At 37.5% G+C, this 24,302-nt stretch overlaps 1 protein-coding gene across 4 annotated transcripts in view; it reads right to left on the bottom strand.

The window, feature by feature from the left end:
• Positions 1-304: 304 nt before the first annotated feature.
• Positions 305-24,302, bottom strand: part of EYA4 (EYA transcriptional coactivator and phosphatase 4) — a 140,621-nt gene continuing 116,623 nt past the window's right edge. For 2 of the 4 annotated variants that reach the window (XM_077175343.1, XM_077175346.1), the window contains 9 exons: positions 23,813-23,949; positions 22,472-22,555; positions 14,455-14,544; positions 8,336-8,394; positions 8,071-8,231; positions 5,873-5,987; positions 3,991-4,112; positions 2,595-2,695; positions 305-989 (listed from right to left, as the gene is read on the bottom strand). In XM_077175343.1, the coding sequence (XP_077031458.1) occupies positions 909-989; positions 2,595-2,695; positions 3,991-4,112; positions 5,873-5,987; positions 8,071-8,231; positions 8,336-8,394; positions 14,455-14,544; positions 22,472-22,555; positions 23,813-23,949 (950 nt within the window). In that variant the 3' untranslated portion in view covers positions 305-908. Of the gene's footprint in view, positions 990-2,594; positions 2,696-2,734; positions 2,836-3,990; positions 4,113-5,872; positions 5,988-8,070; positions 8,232-8,335; positions 8,395-14,454; positions 14,545-22,471; positions 22,556-23,812; positions 23,950-24,302 lie in introns of all 4 variants that reach the window. The other 2 variants (XM_077175344.1, XM_077175345.1) reach the window with 1 other exon arrangement.

Genomic DNA, 24,302 nt, shown 5'->3' with positions numbered 1-24,302 from the left:
AATTATTCAGAATCCAAATAAAAACACAAACTTTTCTTTATTATTTTTTCTTACTGCAACAAATACTTAAATTCTTTGGTGCAGCCCTGCTCTTTGATTTCTTTGAATTTCAAATTTGGTCATGTCAAAAATTATCACAAAGGTTTTTTGTTTATCTACAGAGTTTTTAACCAAAATTACATTATAACACACAAACACAGTCTTCTCTTTAAGGCACAACACATCATATGCACATTCTGTTTGCCAAACTTATAAAAGAGACAATATTATATAACCCTTTCCCTCCCCTGCCCCCACCCCAAAAAAAAAAGAAAGAAAAATTGCATCCACTTCCAAAATCAGCTGCTAATAAAGTCACAGTAAATTATTTTCATCAATAATTTACACAAATTACACGTCTAGACAGGATTGTCATTATACAGTCTGAGTGCATTCCAATTCAGATTTTTTGGGTTAGGTAGGCTAAAGTCTGGTTCAAACCTCAGTGCTGAGAATATATCCCATTTTGAGGAATGTTGTTGAACACCACCTTGTTGGCTGGAAAATGCGTTTTGGTGCTTTGCCAGTTCGAGTCCTTTGTTCACTCCTGTCAGGGCTCACTTGGTGTGTACCAGCAACCTCCACAGTTTTAATTCATTTAAAAACGTTGCATATATAAGACCATAGAGCTTTCTTACGTAGCACTAATGTTTTAACTCCATTCAGCAATCTGAATTCTTCAATTTGGAATTTTTAATTCCAAATATTTCTTCCCTTCTTAAGACAATTCATATGTGTAAAGCCAGAGGCATTGAATCACACATAAAAATTCAGTGTACTTGAAATATGTATACATATATATATATATATGTATGTGTGTGTATATATATATATATACATATAAAAGGATCACCAGCTTTAGAACACAGTTACAAATACTCTAGTTCCAGTGCTTGATGGAGAGCCAAGAGGTCCGAATGACTGGATATCCTCCAGAAAGGCATGTTGTGCTGTGTTTGTTAGAGGAGGGAAAAGGTCAGGAGAGATGAACACTGTGACACAGGGAGGCACACAAGGATATGACACACAAGCACAGTTAGAGATTACCAGCACCTATCTTACACCACTGTGTTTCTGGATTGATTTTTGCTGTTCAAGTACTGACAAAAGTCAGACCAAAATAGATCTGAGCTTAGTAGCTCAACTGAAGTTAAAATAATTAGATGATGGCCTTTCTTAATAGTTTCTTTGGAAAGTGCCTGTTACTTAGTAAGAGCTTCTTGCTTATTGTTAGCACGCAAGCCCGTACAAAGGAGCATTAATAGGAAATCATTTGATGCTCCACTTATTTGACTGCAAAATATTGAACAATCATTTAAAGGACTATACCACTTCCATGAAAAGATGCTTCTCACTCAACACTTCAAAACAGAGCTGAATTAGATTTTTTCTCCATCCAGGCAGAAAAAGAAATGTCTTTGGATAAGAAAATAACACATTTCTAGTTTAAGAAAAGATAATTTGTGTTTCAGAAAGCATCAATGTCTGTGAGAGATGCAGGTATACACACTATTCTCCTTCAATAATTCATCAGAACAGAAAAAAACCACGTACTTCCATGTTGTGTTTAGATCTATTTGAAATGTGCTATATTCATCCATCTCTCTGAATTCTACATCTATCCATGCAAAATAGCCAATGTTAAGGAAAAAGCATGCCCAATCAGAAAGCCCACAATCCAACCACCACTGTTTAGCAAAAATTATAAAGGACCCATCACCAGTACTGTACCTATATTAAGGAACCATTTGGAATGAGCATTTTGGTTATTTCCATTTTGTTTCCACTCCAACTACAATGCTAAGATAGTGCTCAATTTTGCTGCATCTAGCACAACAAGATTTATATAACTGGTCCTGTACAGACATTGTGAGGAAAAAATTAAATTTCTGCACACTTCCATGGGTTATACTGGGAAGCATGGCACAAATTACTAATTTAATATTTCTGAACATTAAGAACTTCTCTGCTGAAATTAGAGTTGAATTATCATAATGAGGAAACTAGGAAACAGTTCTTTTTGGAAACACAGATTTGTTGCACAATCTCTACATTGTATTCTTTTTCCTTTAGCAGATATGTCTTTCTTGAAGCAAATTATATTTTTATCATATTTGCCCCAGTAAACTATGGATCTTTATCTATCTTAGCAAAAAAAATTGGACAGTCCTTTGGAAGTTTTCCACATTCTCTGTAAAACTTCTCTTGAAACATTCCCCATTTCCCAAAACATCCCCCAACCATCATATCATAACCCTTTCTATCTCTTCTGTTTATCTTTTAATTTGCTTGAAGTTTGTCAGACATTTTTTTCTGCATTATTTTTCCATCTGTTTAAAAAATAATTCTTTTTTTTTCTTTCCAAAGTGAAGCGAAGCAAATGCTAGAATCCAAATGGTTCGTTTTACTCTAAGTGCTGATCTCATCATGCTCTTGTTGGCTTGCATCTGTGGACTGAAATTATTGGTCATTTTGTGCAACACTGACAGAAATGCAAACAGAAAGGCTTGCATTAGTAGCTATGTATCACACCAACATTTCAGAAGACAGGTTACCTTTTTTGCTGCCTGTTCTTCTTCTACACCATCCCCAATTACAACATATACTACTTTTCTGCCAAACCTTTGCATTATTCGTTCAAAGCAACTTTCTTTTCCTGGAAGATAAATGAGATAAGAGTTCAGAGTGAAGTTACCTGATTAGCTGCATGTTCCTCATCTCGGCCATCTCCAATCACAACATAAGTTATGTTAGTGCCAAATCTGGACACTATACGCTCAAAACAGCTCTCTTTGCCTGAAAAACAATGCACTGTTTATTCAAGCTATCAAGTGAGTTATGGTGAAGCCTTACAGAGGATTTTTGCAGTGGTAAGACATTGCTACTACTACTTTTAAGAAGTTCCCAGCCTTGGGTTTTTGAGCTGAATCTGGTAAGAAGCAATGGATTCCCTTAATAACACCAAGATGTTTCAGGTAAAACTAGATCTCTTAGTCATTACATGAAAGCCACTAAAACAAAGGAATTAGCAGCACTGCAAAAATGAATAGGTTAGCAAATGAATAATTGAATTAAATATTTCCTTATGATTGTAATAATATTCTTACAAGGAAAGTAGAAATTTTAATTCTAATGTATCTGCAATGAGTGATGTAGTAATGAAAAAATTAAATGATGATTGAGGTAATAGTTCTGCCTGACTGCTAGAATATGCACTGCTTTTTCCCTTGTGAAAATCATTTATGAAACATATTGCAATGCTTTTGTCAATGAAGTGACACATTCCATGCTATAAAGGTTGTCATAACTATAGAAATGAAGCATTCCTGAACTGATGATTGGTAAAATCTGCAAAATTATCAGTCATTGCATGCTGCATCACATTTCACAGGAATGACAGCTTTTCTTGGTTTACAGTTTTGCATGCCATTTCCAGAAGCCATAGATTTCCAAACCATAATGCACAAAAGGCACACGGTTGTGAACAGAATGGGGAAGTGCCCTTTTGTTATCCAGCAGCACAGGCTCTGTCAGGAACAGCTACCATTCCCATCACTGACAGACTATGCCTCAGGAAAAGGTTTGTGAAGCTGTGGCCTGGCTTGCATAGAGCTGAAGGTCAGAGCAGAGGCTAATTTAACAGAATTTCTGCTCAGATTTGAATTCACAAAAAACTTTTCTTCATTCTTTTTCTGCAAGTTCTTTGTTTTCTGCACTATACTGGGGAGTTTCTGAGGCTTTTAATCAGCATCTCTACTCCTTCAGGCATCATTGAAAATAAGGTGAATTTGGAATTCTTTGACATAAACACATCTGAACACATGCAATGCCTAAATCTTTTAACTAAAACTGCTAGATGTCAGGGAAGTGTTTTGGAATACATCCATTACTGGGAAAAAAAAAAAAAGTAATGCATTGTAGTCAGAATGGATGAAAGAATAATTTTCTTACCTATTTTGGTTGCACTGTATATATTTTCAATAGGAAAAGCTCCACCTAAGCTGTATAGTAGAACTTTTGCAAGTGCTGGGATAAGCTGGGTTGTTGTTACCAACACGTTTACACAATTACTCCTAAAATAAGAGAAACAGTTTAAGTTTAAATAGTTTTAAAACAGTACCCAAATGTTGATGAGGTGAACCAGCTGTGGAGATCATATTAAGGATCCCTCAACATTTACTTCCATTCACCCATTACAGCTGCTCAGCATCATCTCTTTCAGAAAATGTACATAAAATCCCTGGTGAAAGCCTTTAAAATATATAGGCCTGATTTGTAGGAAATATTCCATACTGGTTTATGAAAACCAGGTCTTTGAAGATGAGTCTAGTAAAATACAGATATTTAATATAGATAAATACAGATATTTAAGACCATAAACAACCTCCAAAACAAGTTGTTTAAATGCTTTGAAAGCATAATTTTCATGCTGGCAATTAATTGTCAGTAGCTACCAGCAAAATAAAAGAGTTTAGATAATACAGAAACATGATTTGTTACTCTTTTATCTATCTTTTATCTACACTTTGTTCCACAATGGCATTGCTTTCTTCAAGTTTCAAGAGTAAGAATATCTCTGAAGAGAGGGAGAGATAAGAATGACCATGTTAATAAGCTAGCACTGAGTGGTGAGGATGAAAACTTGAATGGAGAAGTTGTGCAGGCCAGAGAACTCAGAGCTGAGCTACTTCAGGCACTCACAGGCTGGAACATGAGCATGACCATGATGTGGACATGGAGCTGAAAGTAAATGCTCGTGAGTTTTCCTCCTGGCATTTCCACAAATTCCAAGCAAGGCCCTAGGCTGCTATTTTCACCTTTATGTATCTCAATTTCCTGTTATAACACATCAGTAATGTTTAGCTGACTCACAGGTAGCTTCTGAAGGTTTACAGTTGTACAGTTACTTGAAGACATGACAAAAGACTACTATTTAACAATCCTGAGTGAAGGATAACAGTCTTCCAGACTTGTCCACCAATGCTCAACTGCAAAATTCTCTCTGAAGAGTAACAATTCAGAAAGAAATGCAGAGCTAAACACAACAGCTTACACAAATTTTTTACTTTTTTCCTCGTGAAGTGCTTCACACATTGTTAAATAAACAATTAAGAGATAAGCATATTGTAAAAGTTGTTATGTTGAAATTGTTTTTGTGTCTTTCCAAGTTTGTTCTTTCCACTTGACACTGAGTCTTTTTCCAGACATGATCAGGAAGCAAGATGACTTAATGTTGCTCTTTTTTGTGGTTTAAAACTATTTTTTTTTAGGATTTCTGGTAAGATACATATTGCATGGCTTACTAAGCAGCAGCAGGGTTCACAGTTTTATTGTTTCAGAGGAACAATACGTTTTATGTCTCAATATTGGGAACTCAGACTTTTAGTTAAAAAGAGATTTTTACTCTTGTGAAAACTTAAGATTTATACTAAGATAAACTGGTTTGCTTGGAAGGACAGAAGAAAAATGCTCTTATGTTCTGGTATCTGTGGAGTATTTAGGTAGCACTGCAAACAGGCACAAACACTGAAGGACAGAACAGAGAGCTGTGGAGTTCAGGGAATGCTGTCCACAAGGTAATAAATTAAAAGCTGCCTCAGAATTCTACAATACATTTTAAATGTACACACATTTGAGAAGACATTTCATACTATCTTTAGTAAATGCTGGAATCAGGATAAATTAAGCCACTTTCCACTTTTCCTGTGTCCTACTCAAAAGTCATAGTAGACCTTTTCTGTTCTTTAAAGGCACTAATTTATTTTAATCTAAAATGTCAAATATATCCATTACATGTCTAGAAACTTATTTTACAGCAGACCCAGATACATACCTTGTGCTGATAATTGATAATGATTTAAGTGCATTTGTTAGCCAGGAGTCTGTCAGAGCTTCAATCTCTGCTCTTAATTGCAACCATGCATCTCTTTTAGCCGGACCCAGGAGTCCTTTAATGTAAGAAAAGTGAGAAAAATAGAATTAAATTCTGTATCAGATAGCATTTATGGTCATTGTTTCTATTTTAAATTCCATTACAACTTGAAAAAAATATCAAAGAGAAAATCTATTGTCTTCAATGATCAGGAAATCATAGATTTTATTTGTCCTTCACTATGTCAAGGAATGGCAAATAGTATTTCAGATAATAATAGTAATTAGTTGCATTTCTTTATGTATCAGGCTGCATTTCAAAGTATTCCTTTCAGAAACATATTTTTAAACCAGCTCCTCCCACATACCTTATTCTGAAATTATCACAGGCAGTGACAAGGAGATCCATGTCATTGGGATCAGAGGTGAAGATGGTCACAAAAGAAGATACTTTAGAAAAAACTGTTTAAAACTGACCTACTTATGACTCTGCAGATAGTACACATACAGAAATACATTTGTTTGCTGATGACTTGCTCTTCATGTCCTGTTGTAATTGGTTCCTTTTACAGCATTTAGAGACTGAAATGGCTGCACATCTTATGTTCTCGTATCTCAGTTGGTCCTTAAAAGTTAGTCCTCAAAAATCTATTTTTGGGTATAAATTGTCAGACATTTAAAAATACCCAGCCTATTGAATGTTGAGACATGAATTTGCTGGAACCAACATATTTTAAGTGTAGATTTGGAAGAGCAGGGAAATAGGTTTCCTGACCTTTAGTTTCCCTCTTCTCTTTCGCACCCTGCACGTGATGATGACTGTCTTCAAAAATCAGAAGTGAAAGAATCTAAAAATATATGGATTAATCTTGCCTTCTGATAATTTCTAGCAGCTCTTTTGAAATAAACAAATACAGATAAGCTACAAAAATCATTAAAAAGGCTAAGATGTGGAGGACAACTGAAGAAACCTGCCCATTACGGATGGCTTATATTTCAGATGCAGGATATGTGGGAGACAATAAAACCTTTTTTAATCCAGTGCACCACATATCTGCACTCTATTTGCAATGTTTTGTTCCTCTCAGTGTGTCTCCCTGTGCTATGCTCTTGGACTTGTTCTCTTATCACTGTTAAAGTTTTTATGAAATGCAGCAGCTTCAGAATCTTAGATGCACCAGGAGATACAAGAAAACCCAGTAAACTTTTGGTTAACACTGTTTCAAGAATTATTAGTATATAACAACTCTATTCACAACACCAATGAAAGGCAAAGTAGAGCAAGTGAAAGTCAGTCCTCTACTACCACACTTTGGTCCTATTGCTTCACCCTGTGGTAAGGAAAGACTGAACTTCTGAGAGTGAAAATACGTGACTGTAGCAATTATTGAAGACTTTCAAGTATTCTCTGTTCCCACAGTCTATTGTTGAGGGGGTCAGTCGGCACATTTCCCTCCTCAGAAGAAGGCTGTCTGTCTCTGCAAGGCACACAGGACTATCCAGGACAGATTCTTTTGGCTCTGCTGCCCGATTGCCTACAATTTGCTGGTGCAGACATATGTGAGTCCATGAATTAAAACAGTAACAGCAAAGTTGTTGTCCCCAAATGAGATTTGGACTTATTGGAGACAAAATTGTGTAAGCTACATAGTCAACAAAAGGAGCTACTGGCATGGCAGTGATAGAATTTTCTTGCATCCTCTGGTGAAAACAGACTAGTAGGTACCCAGCAGAAAGTTTAGGCGACAGTGTTGTTATGTTTCATGATCCAACCAGATCATGAAAATGTAGGATGGAAATGGCCATCCACAACCAATTTGTGCTGTGAAACTACACAAAATCTTTCTTAGAACAACAGCAAATCTGAGGTAGTCTAAGTGGTTCAACAAATCAGTAAGGTAAGACTAGCTGGCTCTGAGGGAGGAAAACGAGCTCTGTGGAAGCTAAATGGGAGCTTGCTTTGTTTCCCCAACTGCATTTCCCCTGCAGAACAGCATGTGGCTTTGCCTTTACAGTCAGTAGCTTTCAACAGCCATTGGTTCAGTCATATCACTCTCCATTCCCTCTGTGGCTTGCCAGGCTCCTTCCCTGGGTGGCAGCTCATCACCATGCAGCTTAGACTGATCAGCATTCAAAGCTGGTTTTGATAATTGAACTCACCTCCTATGTTGTTCTTGTAAGTATTATACAACTCTTTTACTCTTCTGTAACGGAAAGCCAGCTTCCTCATCCAGTCCACCCCTCCTCTTACACCTGTTGGCAGACAAAGGTTTGCACTACTTGCAGCTGCATGGAAGCCATCAGTTGCAAAACTGTAGGTACTGCAAACACCCAAAATACAGTAAAAATAAATACAATGTATTCCTGTAAATGCTCAAATTATTTCATCTTAAAAAAAAAAGAAAAAAATTTTTCTGTATCTTACCTTAGGTCTTGTCCATTATCATCTGAAGAAACATCATCTATATGAACTTGATCACATTCCTGTTAGAAAGAAAGCAAACCCAAATGACAAATTTATCTTATGAGAGAGTGCAATCATCATTCCTGGAAGTGTCTAAAAGTTGTGTGGATGTGGCACTTGGGGACACGCTTTAGTGGCGAGCACGGTGGGCTGGGCTAATGGTTGGACGAGGGGATATTAGAGGTATTTTCCAACCCAAACGACTCTCTGCTCACCACAGGCTCAGTATGGATGAAGAAACAAGCAGTGCAGGCCACTGGCTGCACCAGAAGGTGGCAGCCTGTGCACACCCACAGTTTCCTTTGCCATGAACACCTTTGAAAGAGTAAACTTCAACTTCTACAGAGTGTGAATCACCAGTTAAAACAGACCTTTTAAAAAAACAATATACAATTTTGGGGTGATTTTTAGGAGTAAAATTATCTTAATTGTAAAGCCACCAAAATTGTAAGTCTCATTTACAGCCTTCCTAGTGTACCAATACTTGAAAAATCACATAAACCTTATTTTCTCACTCCCTATAAGCAATTGATGGTGAACCTCAACAGGCACAAAACTTATGTTAAGTAGTTTGAACACTTATCAGGTTCTTATTTAAATTTATGTGAGTGCCTTTGGCTGGAAAATCACATATAATCAGCAATCCTACAGAACTTGATTATTTCCTGGCTTTGGAAGGGATGGAAAGAACTCAAGCTAACTGAGGTACATTGGAAATATGAATTCCTCTCCAAGATGGTTTTACAATTGGACAGCTATCAAATATCCTTATCTGCACAGTGGTTAGAGCACAAAGATAAGAAATTGTGGTGAAAACAAAAGTAAATATATAAGCCAAGCTATCATGCGTTATATAATTGTTTTCAATAGTTGCTGGAACTAACATCTTAACCCAAAGACACACCTGAAATTCAGTGTCCCTTTAAGTCAGCACTTAATTCAGGCTCTCTGTGACATGCATGGGTATGTCCTTCTAGGTTTCCAGTCTTTCTCTCATAACAGTGGTAAATTGTACAGATAAAGGATAAATCTGAACAGAGGAGTGATTTCCAAATATGTGAGCCACAAGTTCCTAGAGTGTGAATTTAGGGAATTATCATTTCATCTTTCTACTTTGTTTGCTTTGCAATGAGCAAAAACTTGAGAGACTTCTACTCGAATGAACTAAGCTGTTAAAAAAAGAGGCAATTATGTATAAAACAAATAATTTAATTTTCAAATACATAATTTCATTGCGTCATACAAGCAATTATAATCTAAAATATTGGGCCAAAGCTAAAAGAAAGGGTTACCAAGCTCTGCTTATGTGGCTTATTCCATTAAGATAGCATAATAGAGCTGTGTTCAAGGAACAGGAATGAAGCATTCTTCCCCTCACTGGAGAAAGAAAATTTTTTAGATCAGTCTGAGGAGATTATCTTGAGCTGTAGAATATTTTAAAGATATTTTTGGATGTAAATAGCAGATGAAGAAAGTAAAGGGAATATGGCAGCTGAAATAAAAGATTAATTTCTTTATCTTTATTCATCATTTACACTCCAGAAAAAAAATGGAACTATGCTTCACCCAGTGTAGGATAGGAACTCAAAAATCAGAAAAAAAACCTGCTGGGAAAAATTCTGACTCTGTATTTTGCAACACCTGGGCAATATCTGGCTTCCTAATCACATTCACAGATTTCCTTGGAATTCATAAAAGTATTAAGTTTACAAGTTTAAATATCTTGTGGATATAAAGGTATACTAATTAAATGGAAAGCACACAAAAGCCTTGATGGATAAGGAGTGTCTGCTGATGTTTGGGTTTTGTTAAGTCTTTCAGCTACATTGTTCCAGCCTTGAAAATTCTAGGTAACTGTTCTGCTGATAATTTCATTATTAAGTTAAATGAGTGGGCGGCAAAGGCTCAGCTGTTTAATTTTTTTGTCTCACAGTTGGCTCATTGTGATTCTGTTACTGACTCCAGAAACAGGATGAGGGGGCCATGCAGTTTTCTGATTACTCATCCCCTTGTCCCTGCAAGGAGGTTGTTAATATAGGAGTTAACATATAAGTTATATAGGAGATCAAACCCAACAGCACTCTCCAACTTCCTCTTTTTCCCCCTTCCTCTTCTCCTCTGGATCTATGGGTCATCTCCTCTGTACATGCTGACAATGCACATTTTCTGACCAGCAAACAAGCTCATGTGACCATCACTCATTTTTTTTTTTTTTACTTTGTTTTCTTGTTTACTTATCTACTTCAACTAAAACATTTACCTTTTACAGGTACACTTACATTGTATGGAAAAATCTTGCTATTAAAACAAAAAAAAAGCAGATTGTTTGAGCAGATTTGAGACAGTTCTCTACTTTTCTCAAAAGAAACAGGAAACTGGTGGCACAACACTATGTCTGAGTTTGCCTTTAAATGACACCAAAGAGTTATGGGAAAGAAAGCAAGCTCTTTGTCAACTTAAATATTAAGGTAAAATACTTTTCACATCAGCTACAGTACTGGTTAAGCTCAAGTCACAGTGGCTGTCAGTGCAACGACAACACTAAGAAACAGAAAAATACATTTCCTATTAGAGCAAATACAGGAAAGGAATCTAAGTATAGTATCTAGCTTTTGTTTGAAGCAATACTAATTAAAATTATATCTGAATGCAGTCAATTCTTTGCAGCAATTTTTAGAACCTGAAAATTTGAGATTAAAGAATCAATACATCATCCATAAAACTTGTCATCTTGGACCAGACAATAATTTCATTATCCAGTAAAAACACTGACTTACCACGCTGAACACAAAACTGCACTATGCTTTCTTAGGCTATGCCAAAAAGCCCTTTTAATATATATGCTTCAGTCTCTCTTAAAACTAGTCTTACCTGCCTCCCAAATTCTGAGACTTACCTAAATCTTATTTTTAATTTCTCATTTCTATTTCTAGTGAGAGAAAAAAAAAGGACAAAATCTCTAAAATATGATAGGATAATGATAAAAATTGAAATATAATTCAGTGTGTTTGAAATGAATACTTTTTCTTTTCATTGACCTGAGAGTGGAGTGGAATAATGGAGTTGGAAGATTCATGTCTGAATTACTACTTGCAATTTGCAGAAATTGTTTTTTTAGTGTGTGTAATAGGCCTTATCAACATTTCTAAATGCTGTCTTAGAATTAATACTGAGATATGAAGAAAAACTCAATTTTATTCCTTACCTGGTTGAAAAGAGAATGCCTTAGTTTGGCCATTACTATAAATCTGAGTCCCATCCCTAAGCCTTGTTTAGGCACGTGAACTTTCTGGAACACCAGACTCCAATTTTCATGGCAAAACACCAACTGCCCTCCCGAGTGATACTTCTCAAGCTAACTAAAATTTATACCCTGAGAATGCAGTAGCTGGAGAACAGCCTAGCCTGAAATAAAAGTGCAGCTTGGCTGATTAGAACATGGGTTACTGGGTCAGCAGGGAGTGTCTCAGCAGATCGGAATTTCTGCACCAGCAGTCGCTGCAGTGACACGGATTTGCATAGAGAAAGGAAAACTTTATTTTTGTATGTGGTAACTTCAATAACTTGGTTATTATTCCTAGAACCTGCTACCCAGTGTTTGTAACCAAGAAAGACAGGAAAAAAAGAAAGTTTAGAGATGTAGGGACTGGAGTAAATATTACAGGTACACAGGTTCAGTAGTACTTCGCAGTTGTCATGTCCAGAGCCACGAGGTTTACTGTGGGCTGAAGATGAAAGCAAGACAGAAGGCGTGGGACCTGAGGGCTCACCACTGAAAAAGTGACATGATGAACAGATAAGCAATCTGTCTGCCTAGCAAGTAAAGGCCTGTCTCATTTCCTCCAGTGAGAACTGAAGGTCTCGTGTCTTGATGGCCACAATCATCAGCAGCTCAGCACTCATTTCTGCTCCCCTGGGGGAGGACAGAGAGAGGAAGACAGAGAAAGAGACTGGGGAGAGGAGGGGAGATGAGGGAGAGAACCCAAGTCAGACTCTGGGAATTCTCAGAATTCTCATCATGCAGATGCATTTAAATATTCAGTAATGGCCATGTGCTCTGCAAACAGATTTAAACAGACAGGTTTATCCATCAGCATATTAAAGGTTGCCTCTACATGCTTGGGCACTTTATCCTTTTTGCTAAGAAGATAGAAAATTCCTGGTCTTCTCACACACAGAGAAATGTGTGCGTACAACTCATTTCAGCACACAAACTTTGGCATTTTGGTAATTTTGTAAGAGAGTTGGTTTTGAGGCCAAGATGAATTCTAGGCCATAAAGTACAAAATATCTTGTAGAAATTGAGATTATTAAATATATATATATAAATTGCTTTTAATCAAATCAAACGGATTGATTTACAAGACTCTCTGAGACAGTTCCCAAGTACTATTTATTTATTTATCTAAAGCTGGGAACTGTTCAAGCTCTGGAATGAGCTGGGATATGAGTTTTTGGACAGGGGTATTAAAACCATCCTATGAAGATTAGCCAAAATATAATGATCCTCCTATGACAGCCGAACTTGTGATCTACAGACAAAATAAATAATGAGAGAAAGGAATGAAGGTTCAGAGGCCATAAGTAGAATAAAGAGGTATGGAAAGAGGGCAAAGCCCCATTTTGCTGAACTCTTCCACTTGAACTCAGCACAACATTGAAGAACAGATTCTACAGAATGGCTTAAATTTCGTTCATGCCACATAAACTCTGAACATGCAGGGGCAAAGGTCTGCTAAAAAGAAACTTATGAGATGCTTTGAAAAATTTATTTGGAACCTCTCCCTGGTACAGGGCACCAGAAGGAGACATTCACTGAATGTACTTACATTGTCAAGAGATGCCTCTCTAGAACTGCAATAAAGCACACACTGAGAAAGGCATGTCCAGGGCTTTACTTTCTTTGGTTTCTGCTGCTGCAAGGAGGAAGTGCAGTTCAGGTGTAGGGTGAAGTAGATTCCAATTTCTTGACTTAAAAAGAGCTAAGAATAAATGAGATCTGCAAGGGATGATGAAGACAACCACAAACTGGTACCTTCTGTTTTTCTTACTACCTTCTTGATGAAGGAACAGAAGACAAAATCAACATCCCAGTGGATGGAAAAATTTCACTTATCTTTATTTTGCCTATTCAGTCACCAGAGACCTTTCTCTACGTTTCAAAACAAAACCTCAAAGTCTTCCAGCTCCCATTCATGGCAAGTGTCTGCCCATGGAGTGAAGTCTGGGGTCTACTCTTAGTAAGACAACGACCTGTTTAGACCAGCAGAAGGTCTGTAAAACCCCTGGGTTAATTTGAAAACTGTTTTTCACTCTGTGTCTTGACACACGTGGTTGTAGGCTGTCAATGTCCATGTTAACAGAGCAGACACTAAGAGTAAAATAAAAAGCCTGTGAAGCTCAGCTACAAGCCTGCTTCCCAGACCACTTTCTCTGTGAGAGTCCATCCATGTCCTTTGACAGGTGAGCTGCCCACAGAGGGCACTTCCTAGGAAGAGGTCTCTCCTTTTTCTGACCAATTGCCAAATTATATTCCCTGGCTATATTGTGACAATACATTGATTGCCTGGTTACCTTGGGAAGAGATCACTGATCAGAACATCTATCACAGTCCCAGCTCTCTGATGCTGCATTCTTTGAGGTAAATGAAGAATATTCTACATTTTTAACAACAAGTACAGGGGCTTGTAGCCAAAAGGCTGCTCAAGAGAAGAATAGTCTCTTCTAGTCAGATGAGGGCACCCACTGAAAGCAAATGAATATGGAGAACCTCAAGAGAAGAACGTGAGGCATGTATGTTACCATCCTGGAAATGACAGCAGACAGCTTTACACAAATGGAAACCAAAAAAGATGTACAAAGAAAGGAATGGGTAGTTTGCAGATTCTCTCTCTCACTGAGTTTCACAGAAGGACTCTGGTGCCATTGGAAGTCAGTGCCACTGGATAACCTCTCTGATTAGAGTACGACAAACCCAAAAACTACATAGTCAGAAATGTCACACACAATAAACACTAATGCACAACAAAGCCACTAAGTTAAAAATCAGGAACTGGTACTAGCATTCCTTTGATTCTTACCTCTAAATCATTAAAAAATAAATGTGTGTCAGCAAGATTAAAAATCATTTCTTCCATTCGTAGTCCAAGGGTCACTGCCATGGGTGGATCCTTAAAAAACAAAAAACAAGATTAGCTATTACATACCTCTAAGTTATATAAGAATTACTTAAAAAATTTATGTATATAAAGGGTTTTGAAAAATTAACACTGTAAGAAATTTCCCTGAAATCCTTTCAGTATTAAGCTATTTTAATATAATGCTGTAATAAGACACTGCTGAACCTCTGTTTGTGAGAAAACTCAGAGAGCTGTGGATGTTAAAAAATCAAATTTTTTAAAGCTGAGCAATTTGCAAACTGCCTGAACTGACAGGAAAAAATCTGGTGGCCATAAACATAAACATAAACAAGTATAAAGAAGACTGGAAATAGGGACAGCACTTTTTATAAAAGATGTATGCAGGAACATATTCCTGTGAAAAGCATATATAAGTTTGTTGTTTGCTACAGATCCCTTCATTGCTGATGAAACACAGGAATCCTGTCCCTGGATAAGATTCATTCAAAATGTGGCATTTGTTTGTAGGTCGTCTTTCACACTCTCAAATTTCTCTGCCTCAGCAAGACACCACAAATCTCCTGATCTGCAATAACACTGTCTGAGAGCATTAAGCATACAGCTAAGGCAAGGTAATGAATTCAAATTGTCTGGGTTTGCTAGAAGAGAGGTAAAGCAGATTTGTGTTACCTTACAGTTGGTTTAGAGTAACAGTCCCTGGTGCTTTGCTGACACCTAGTAATTAGTTTGGTTGTTTACTCAATCATCTGCCTGAGCTTGTGGGGTTCCATTAACTTTTTTATGCTTAACACAACTGCAGTGGACTTTTAAAACACATGCGGTCCTCTTCTCATCAAAATATGAAAAAAATATTTCATCATTTAATCTCTGACTGACATGAGCAAATTTTCAGAAATCCCTTCTTGAGATTTAAAGTCTAAATATTTACCAGCATGTAGCAACAAAATCTCACAAAACCTCAAATGATCATTTGTTAGCATTAGGATTAAAGGCTTCCCAACCAGGATCAAACACTCACTACTCCAGGGCTTTGCAATGACAAAATAAAAGATGACTTCTGCATTCAAGCACTTAATAACTAATGGTAAAATCTGAGACACTGACATACTTTGACTCTTGCTCATGAAAAATTCATACTTGAAGGGGAGAATAGTGTTCAAGAAGTTGTAATGATCCAAAGTTAAACCCAATTCTCTGGCAGTGAAAGGAAATATTTTTATGTAGACCCTTGAACTGATCTAGACTACCTTTCAGAAGCAAAAAACAAATGCAATTTGGAACAGAATTTTATCCATTCTGTCTTCTGTAGTAATGTTAACTGGACTTGAAAGTCACATGGCTGAAGGCAGCACCAAGTGCAAAGGTCAGATTTCCAAGAGGATGATTAAGGAACACCATTAACAGATTAGCAAAACTCATGTTAGGCACTGAGAACACAAATCAGCAAAATACTCAGGACTCACGAGATTCCTCATCAAGCCATAATGCTTTCATCAAAATGTCATCACATATAAGCATGTGTTTGTCTCTTTCATTTGCATTTTCTGTGCATTGTAAACTATAAATCTTTTTTCTCTAGATACAATATAGAAGAGAGTATTTGCAATACACTTTTTTACCTCAATCCCATGAACACTAAAGCATGTGAATAATTTTATGCACAGGTGGTAACTCATTATTATTTATAAAAGTTATTCACTGGAGTGCTTCCAAAGCTGGAATCTCAGACATTTCATTCTCGGGCTCTTTTTTACCCCTTCCTGGGTAAAAGCAGACTTGAATGCAGAAATTTCCTGTAACGTTTTCTGTTATAATTCGATTTGTTTTTACAGAAACTACCAACTATGTATGACAATTTCCTGCCTTGCCTAGTATAGTTGAAAAATGTAAATGTGACAAAGCTCTTATGATTTTCTTATTAATAGTACTTTTGTAACCAGTTATGCCTGACTATTACTATTAAAATTATATTTCCTACATTCCTGTTTTGACAAAGGCATGAGAAGGCTATTGCTAGGTATGGTATGTAGAATAAAATAAAGCAAAGCAAAGGAAATTCATTTCAGCTTAGCATAAAATCACTCGGGGATCTCCCTGTACAGCTTCTGCTAGGGAGAATTGCTGGAATTGAATGCTCAAGATATGAACAATTCTTCCCTTAATAAATTGGCCAAAATTTTGCATTGCAACTGTTTAACAAGAATTAAAAATTATGTTCCATCCAGCTCTTGCCAGGTTAAGTTCTTTCCTTCACATAAAAAAATAGACAAGAAAGCAGATTTTTAAGGGTCTTGTGGCTTTATAGTGTTTGCACAATATGGAGGAATATGCCAATCATCATTTTCTGTCTTTCAGCCTGAAGCAGAAGTTACAGACTGATTCAAGTGGCACAAAGGACTGAGTGTTGAAAAGAAAGCAAGAAACTTGCAGTTGATACAGAACTTAGCGCAGCAAATTGAAAAACTTAGTAAGAGGCAGACTGAATTTTTGTCAAAATTGTATTTTGTGCTACTCTGCACAAGCACACACAATAGAGGAAAAAAGGATTAATAAAAAATTGGGAAGTTTTCTCCAGATAATTCACAGAACAAAGAACAACTCTTTGGCCTGCAGAGGTATGATGTTAGCCAGATATCATTAGTGTGCAGAAGAATCAAGACCAGCTACACAACTTCTGTACACCTAAATACAAATTACTTTAGTTATGTTAAGATGAAGGCACTAAACTGGAGCCAGACTGTCTGTCTGTGGACTTCTGTACCAGACTGGTCCATCCATCGGAATGCCTCCTGGGAGACTAGATAAAAATATCTTGGGAGGACCAATAGTGAAATGTTTTGATCAAGTGGAGAGTAACTGGAATAAAGCCCCAAAAGCTCAGTGTCCATTAGTGGAAGAGATGTATTTAATACTGTCTTGGAATGTCAGGTTTCAGCACATGTTGAAAATAATTTCATTTCTTGGGAAAAAAACTGCAAACACCAAAGTGACTTTAATAAAACCTTGGAAAACAAAGAGATAGACTGCCAGATAGATTCATTGTGACAGGAATTTGCATGCATGAAGCCTTAAAAATAAGCAAGAAAACAAGCAAAATTTTAAGGAGTTATTTTCATTGGATGGCTGTCCTGCACAGACTTAAAACAAAACTGACCTCAGGAAAAAGTGGAAATGCTAATGTTAGGTACCAATATTTTAGCTTAAAGAGACTTTTCTATATTATGTAGGAACCTTAGGTCTAAGTTCAGCCCTCATTCTCTCATAGGGGACACTTGTCCCAGGAGAAATTCATGTGGGTGGTGATGGAGGAAGAGAACACATCTCTTCTTGGAAACCGTAGCTGGTGGCTGATGAAGGAAAACTCACGTACTCCATAGGGAGTTTCTGTTCCATGCTCTCTAGAAGGCAGTAGGAAAATCAACTCAGATGTCTCAGACAAGGAGGGAGTGAATGGAGAGGATAACTGGAGGTGATGAGAGATACACTATTAATACAAGTGGACAAGAGAATATTTAGGAGTGAATTTGGGAATGCCATTATGGATGTTAATGGTGACAAAGCTTTTTTGTTTAATGAGCAGACAAGCAGACACTGAGCAGTAAAAAGCTTCTGAGCCCTTTCTAGAAAAGTGCACCTTCTAGAGAAGGTTAATGAGGCTTCCCTGACAGCTGTCATTTGCAATGTCACAAAAAAATGGCCAAATATGATCATCAAGTGTGGATTTGTTTTGATTTTTGCACTTGGAAATCACATTCTCCGTCTTCTAAGCTCACAAAGGAATTTTATTCTTCTTCTAAACAGTTGCACTTTTGAGTCACAGCATTAATCTGGGAATCCTTGCCCTCTGGATTGACCTGGGAGAAATGAATAAAATATAAATGCCTGGAGCTAGAAAAACTCCAGCTTAATCATCCTTCAACCAGCAAGAATAACTGGAATGCAATGGAACAAAGAATACACACTGTTCACAGGGAATAAGAATGTACCTCATAAACTTTTAAGAGATGATGACATCTCCTAACAGATGTCCTGTCACATCCATAAATGCTCACTTAAGAGCTCAGCATTGTAGAAAACCTTATCTGTCAACTGGTGCTCAGCTGCAAAAACCATCATCATCCACACAAGTCATAATGTAACAGCTCCAATGCCAATGTTCACAATTTGCTACTGCAGTAAGTAATTAAAAATAGAAGTGGACTGGTTTCATGAAGTACAATGCAGATGAGCAAATGAGTGGAAAAGTGAGAGGTGATCTTACTGCTGGAAGGCAGCACAGCTTTCCTGAAACCTAACACAGGTGTAGTGTAGTTTTTATTCTCTTTCTATGTTAGCCCAGTAGAATAACCAATATATCAAAAGCCAGAGAGAAACAGCCACAGGTAGACAACAGCAAGGCCTGGAATATTCTCCTGGGAAATCTCTATATTTTAAATGCAGAAGTGATACACTGGCCAAATTCTGGCCAAATCTCTTCCAGTTCAGTTGGGTTTAAAGCTATACTCTACTGGCACCCAGATAAGCAGCAGCAATTTGCCCCATTTTTAAAGAGATGCTTAAGGTCACATCCTTCAGCAAATCACTAACTCTGTTTTAGCATGGTTATTATAAAATTTTGATATCAAATAATTATCCTAGAAAATTTTGACATCATTCCATGCAAAGTGCTGTACAAGTATATACCAAGGAGAGTGTCCATTCTCAGCTTCATAAATCCTTAGGCGTAAGTCAGAAATCTGCTGTTCTCTTGGCAAAAACACAACCTGAAACTTGCCTACTGGATCCAGGCCTTCCAAATAATCTCTGCCAATGAAAGCCCTCCTTGCCTAAGGAGATACAGCTTTGACTTTCCCTTTTCTCTTCTACTCCAACCACTTGTTAAACTGTAGAAATCTTTTGAAAGTGTTTATTTCCAGATACAACTGCAGCTCTCAAGTGCTCCTGCGCTCACATGTGGATCCCTATGCCAGGCCATAATATGCTGCACCTCCTCTCACTGCATCCCTGTGCAGCCTGAACTGCAGCAAAAAAGAGAGATTAAAAGACTAATTCCTGATTTTTTTTTTCACCCTGTATTCAAAAAATTAGGAATAAGCTGGTGAAAACAAGGAATGAAAGTTTTTATGTCAATGAGTACATGAGAAAGAACTGAAGGTGAATATTCTTGCCTGTTTGTATATTCCCACTAGCTCTAAACTCAGCATCTCACTCCTTCTAAGTATGAAGTGAGAACACTTGGTATAAGAAGTTGCCTTTCCTTAAAGCAATGTTTGCTTTAACGACACACTATTCTCATGTAAAAAAATTAAAATGGGGGAAGGGGAAAATTCTGCTTGTCCTGCAAGGTTTTTTTTTTCCTTGACTATTTAATAAAAAATGGGCTCATGAAATGTATGTGGAAGAACATGGTATTCAGAGCTGAGCATCTGCGTGACATTAGATGCCTTTACTTTTTAAAATCAGACAGCAAATCATCACAGTTAAATAATTTACTATCTTCACTATTTTACACTACCCTGTTTCTTTTTTCATGGTAAGGCAACAATTTTATACCACCTTATCCAAGACAAACTGTTCTCTCAAAAATTTTGAAAGACCTATGTGATAACAAGACTTCTGCTGACAACCTCACAATTCTTGGAGCATTTACTCTCATAGCAACCCAATTCTCATAACAATCCCATCTTCAGTCTGGATTAAGACCTTGTATACAGATGGAAATAATATGCAGAAAAGATAAGGACCATATGTGCTAAAAATGTCATGTACCAGAGCTTAGTGAAGTCTATCTGTGGGACCTTTCACTTCTCCCATTTCTAACCTCTTAGGCACTTAGGCTGAGACACATCCCACCTTAAATTTAGGCAACTCTACAAGGACATGCAAAAGCTAAAGCCTTTCCATTATAAGCTATTCCTGTATTCCCTTTCCTACTGCTCTAGCTCCCTTGCAGTCAACAATATTTATATTTGACTTGTACTGGTAATAACTCATCACACAAGTTCTATGTAAATATGGCAATGGCAGCCACTGCAGGAAGGAAAAGGTCTACTACTTTTATTTTATAGGCTCTGGAAATGACCTACTTGAGTGGATGTCACCTATCAGTATCAGAAAAAAAAAAGAGAGAGAGAGAAAAAAGAAAAAGAGGATATTACTTAAGAATTCTGTAATTCTGCACCCTTTGCTTCATTGCCATCCATGGCATTTGACATTTGTTTACTGATGTTGATCTCAGCAGTATAACTACATTAATTTCACTAAGCCTTGAGACACTTTTGGTTTATGTAAGACTTTATCTGCTGTCAGTACTACTATCTGTTAATATGCCATTACTAATTTATCCAGAGAAATTACATTTCTGTTGCTGTTTCCAAGACAGTTTTCAAAGTTATCCACAGATGTTTTGTGAACTACAAAATGTGCTGTGTTTTTTAAAACTATGTGTTACAGTTGATTACAGAAACATCCAAAGGGCACAATCAAAAAAGACTGAAAGGAATAACTTTATCTGAAAATAACTTCATCACTGTGACAATTCAGCAAGTCCTGTGGTAGTCTATGGGCTACTGTCAAAGTGATACAAAAGTTCATGTTCAGCTAGGTTTCTCTCTTGTTTTGATAACTATTAATTGGAAATGGTTCTGACAAAGTCACCGTTGTTACAAAAAAGAGAAGAAGAGGATTTTTTGACAGAGTACTGAAAAGTGCACAGATCTGGCACTGGGAAGCTGCAAAGCAAGGAAGGCTGATTTTTATAAGACATGAGTACCTATCCTTATCTTAGCATTCCAGAAATTCAGATTTTGCACTTGGCCTGTGGCTTTTCCTGTTAACTTTCTTTTTTAATAACCAAAAAAGGTTGATTGCATGGAAGACTGGACCCTCTCTGGTTACAATGCACAGGTTCTGGCTTTGGACATTTCTAACCCACTGGTAGGGGAGGGGGTTGTGAAAAGCCTTTCTGTAATGTACTGTTTCTCACATCCATTTCTCAAGCATCTGATTCTGGCTGGAATAAAGATGCTGAAAACATGCTAAACAAGCCCCACATCTGAGACAACATGGACATGATTTTGTTCTTAAAAAGAAATACCTTTGCATTAATTTCACTTGAACAGCACAGCACAGAGAAAACAATAAATGTACATACTGACATCCCCTTCGTCCATTTTCCTCCTTCCACATATTTGTTTTGATTTTTTGTTTTATCCAGGCCCTTAGCTCTACCTGCTCCTGCTGCTACACACCAGACCCTTCTCACCTTGTCCAAGGAGCCATTCCCTGGACTGCCAGCAGCAGCTCTGGAGCTCCTGCAGTCTGCCACTGCCTCTCTTTGCCTCCCGCACTCTTCTTCCTGCTCTCCCACTCACTGCTCTGTGATCTGAACTCCTCTTGGACTCATTGGAAGGGAGAGGATGCTTAAAACTACTTGGGAGAGGGTTTCACTCCTCAGCATTACTCACCCCAGAAGCAGCCAAGGGAACCAAAAATTCAGTGAAAAAGGTGGGGAGTCAAAGAACAACATCTGCAGCTGGCATTGAAATAAGTCAGACTCTTACTCATCCTATTCAGAAATTTCCTGGTAAATTCACCCACCAGCCCAGTTTATTCTTTCTTCCTCTACTGTTCCAGATATTGTCAGTTTTTTCCATTTATGCACTTCATCTATTATCTCCCAGCAATGTCTCTTCCAGCATATGTCAGGAACCTCATCCTTTTTCCTCTATAAATTCTCCTCTTACTTGCAGCGCTGCTTCAGCCCTGCCTCATGTATTGCACTTAGGGGCTGTGTCTCATTCCTCTCCTAGACTTCTTCACATTAACCCTCTGAAAATGGGGTTTACTGTACACTTTACCTCTAACTTCACCCATAAAGAACACAGAGGTGAAAAACATGTACATAGTCAGGCCAGATAGCTGCAGTGAATTGCCACAAAATTCACAGCTCACATACCTTGCCATACTTCTGTGCATAGGATCCTGTAAGCAACGAATGAAAAACTATGATAGTTTCATCCAAATCCCAAACAAATACACGCTGAAAGCAGAATAGAGGAAAACATTATTGAACAAATAACATCACAGTCCCACCACCACACCACCCAGGGAGACTAAAAGTCAACTGACTCTAAAAGTTTAACCATGTACTTATTAATTAAGCAGGTTGTCTCTGAAAATCAGCAATAACAGTGTGTCGTGCATTGTAAAAAGTCAAAAGGCAGTAACTTTTTAACTCTTCAACTATGTCTTATTTGTTCTCTAAAAAGCTTTTCACAAAAGCTCTGTAATACAGATTTCAGAAATGTGACTGGGGGTCAAACATAATTGTTAAGGATAAACAGAACTTTCAGATATTTCTCTGCAAGTCTTACTGATTCAAGATTCTTTTTATTTTTACTGTGTAACTAAAATCTTTGGTGAAAGTGCTATTTGCCACTGCCATATAGAATTCAAATAATACTGTAGTATATAACAGATTATTTTAACTCAGTTTCATTAATTCAATTTCACTCCTTTTGATTCTCACTGGTAAAAATAACAAATAAAAAAACCCAACCAACCAAAAGAAACCCTGAAATGTAAGAGGTTAGAGTTTTCAGCCAGCAAAGTCCCAGCAACAATTTTGTCTTGTGCTGTATCCAGGGCTGGTCAGTGAAGGCAGGGCAGTGGGGCAGGCCAGGGCTGCTGGCTCCCAGAGGAGGGGAGCAGCAGGGGACACATGGCACTGGCAGGCAGCACAGCCTGGTGTCCCTGTGCCACAGCTGGAGTGTCACACACACACACACACACACACACACACACACAGAGGCACTCTGCTTCCTCCTGCTGCTCCTGCCACTGCAAGGCACAGCCATAACTTCACTGAGGTAAGCTGCCTCACTGAAATCTGCTGATATAACTTACAAACACAAGCACAAACTGGTGCCCAAGTATTTAAAAGGCTATGGCCAGGTGATGCTGGATATTCCATTGCATCCACAAATACATGTAATTAAGCGGAGGGACACATTTGAGATTTCCTGTTTCATAAACTAAAAGAAAATGTGACACTTTTGAGTACAGGCTTGTGGTTCTATTGCACAAGAAACTGATAGACATGTAATGCAGAACAGTAAAGTCTCACTGTGCATGCAGATTAAAGCAGCTACTACTCTCTGTTACATTCAGTTAGCAAGACTGAGTCCATAATGTCCTCTAAAATGCTTTAAGCTATTTTCACAGCTGCAGTATTCAGAATTTACACTTCATCAGAAGAAACCTCCACGTTAACATTCATCGATTACCACAGACATACCTCCAAGTCACTGTCTGGAGGGGGTGATGGATTATTCTTCCGCCCTCTACCCCGAGACTTTGACCCAGAACTCCTACATGTTCTCTCATCAAGATCTTTGATTGGCGTGGAGGGGCTCTGCACTGTATCAAACTCTCCTGTAGAGGCAACCAAAATTAGTGCTGGATTTTTAAATAATCAACTTTTTTTCCTCAAAGTTCAACGTGTCTGTATGCCAATGACAAGGGACATGTAAAAATGTTGTATAAAAATAATGATAATGTGGTTTCTCTTATGTAGATGGGATCAGCAGATGCCACACACACACATTTGGCTTTACCAACAAAACACTGTAAACCTTAGCAGAATAAGATAAAAATTAAATGACACATATACATGTGCATATACACAAATAGATATGAGCCCAGGCAAAATATCAATATATCCAAGACAGGGGTATTTTAGAAGTCATACTAATGGTTTCTCAAAACATGAAGTGCTTTTTAATTAA

This window comes from Agelaius phoeniceus, chromosome 3, assembly GCF_051311805.1.
Source record: "Agelaius phoeniceus isolate bAgePho1 chromosome 3, bAgePho1.hap1, whole genome shotgun sequence".
NCBI lineage: Eukaryota > Metazoa > Chordata > Aves > Passeriformes > Icteridae > Agelaius > Agelaius phoeniceus.
This window is presented reverse-complemented; position numbering and strand designations above follow the sequence as displayed.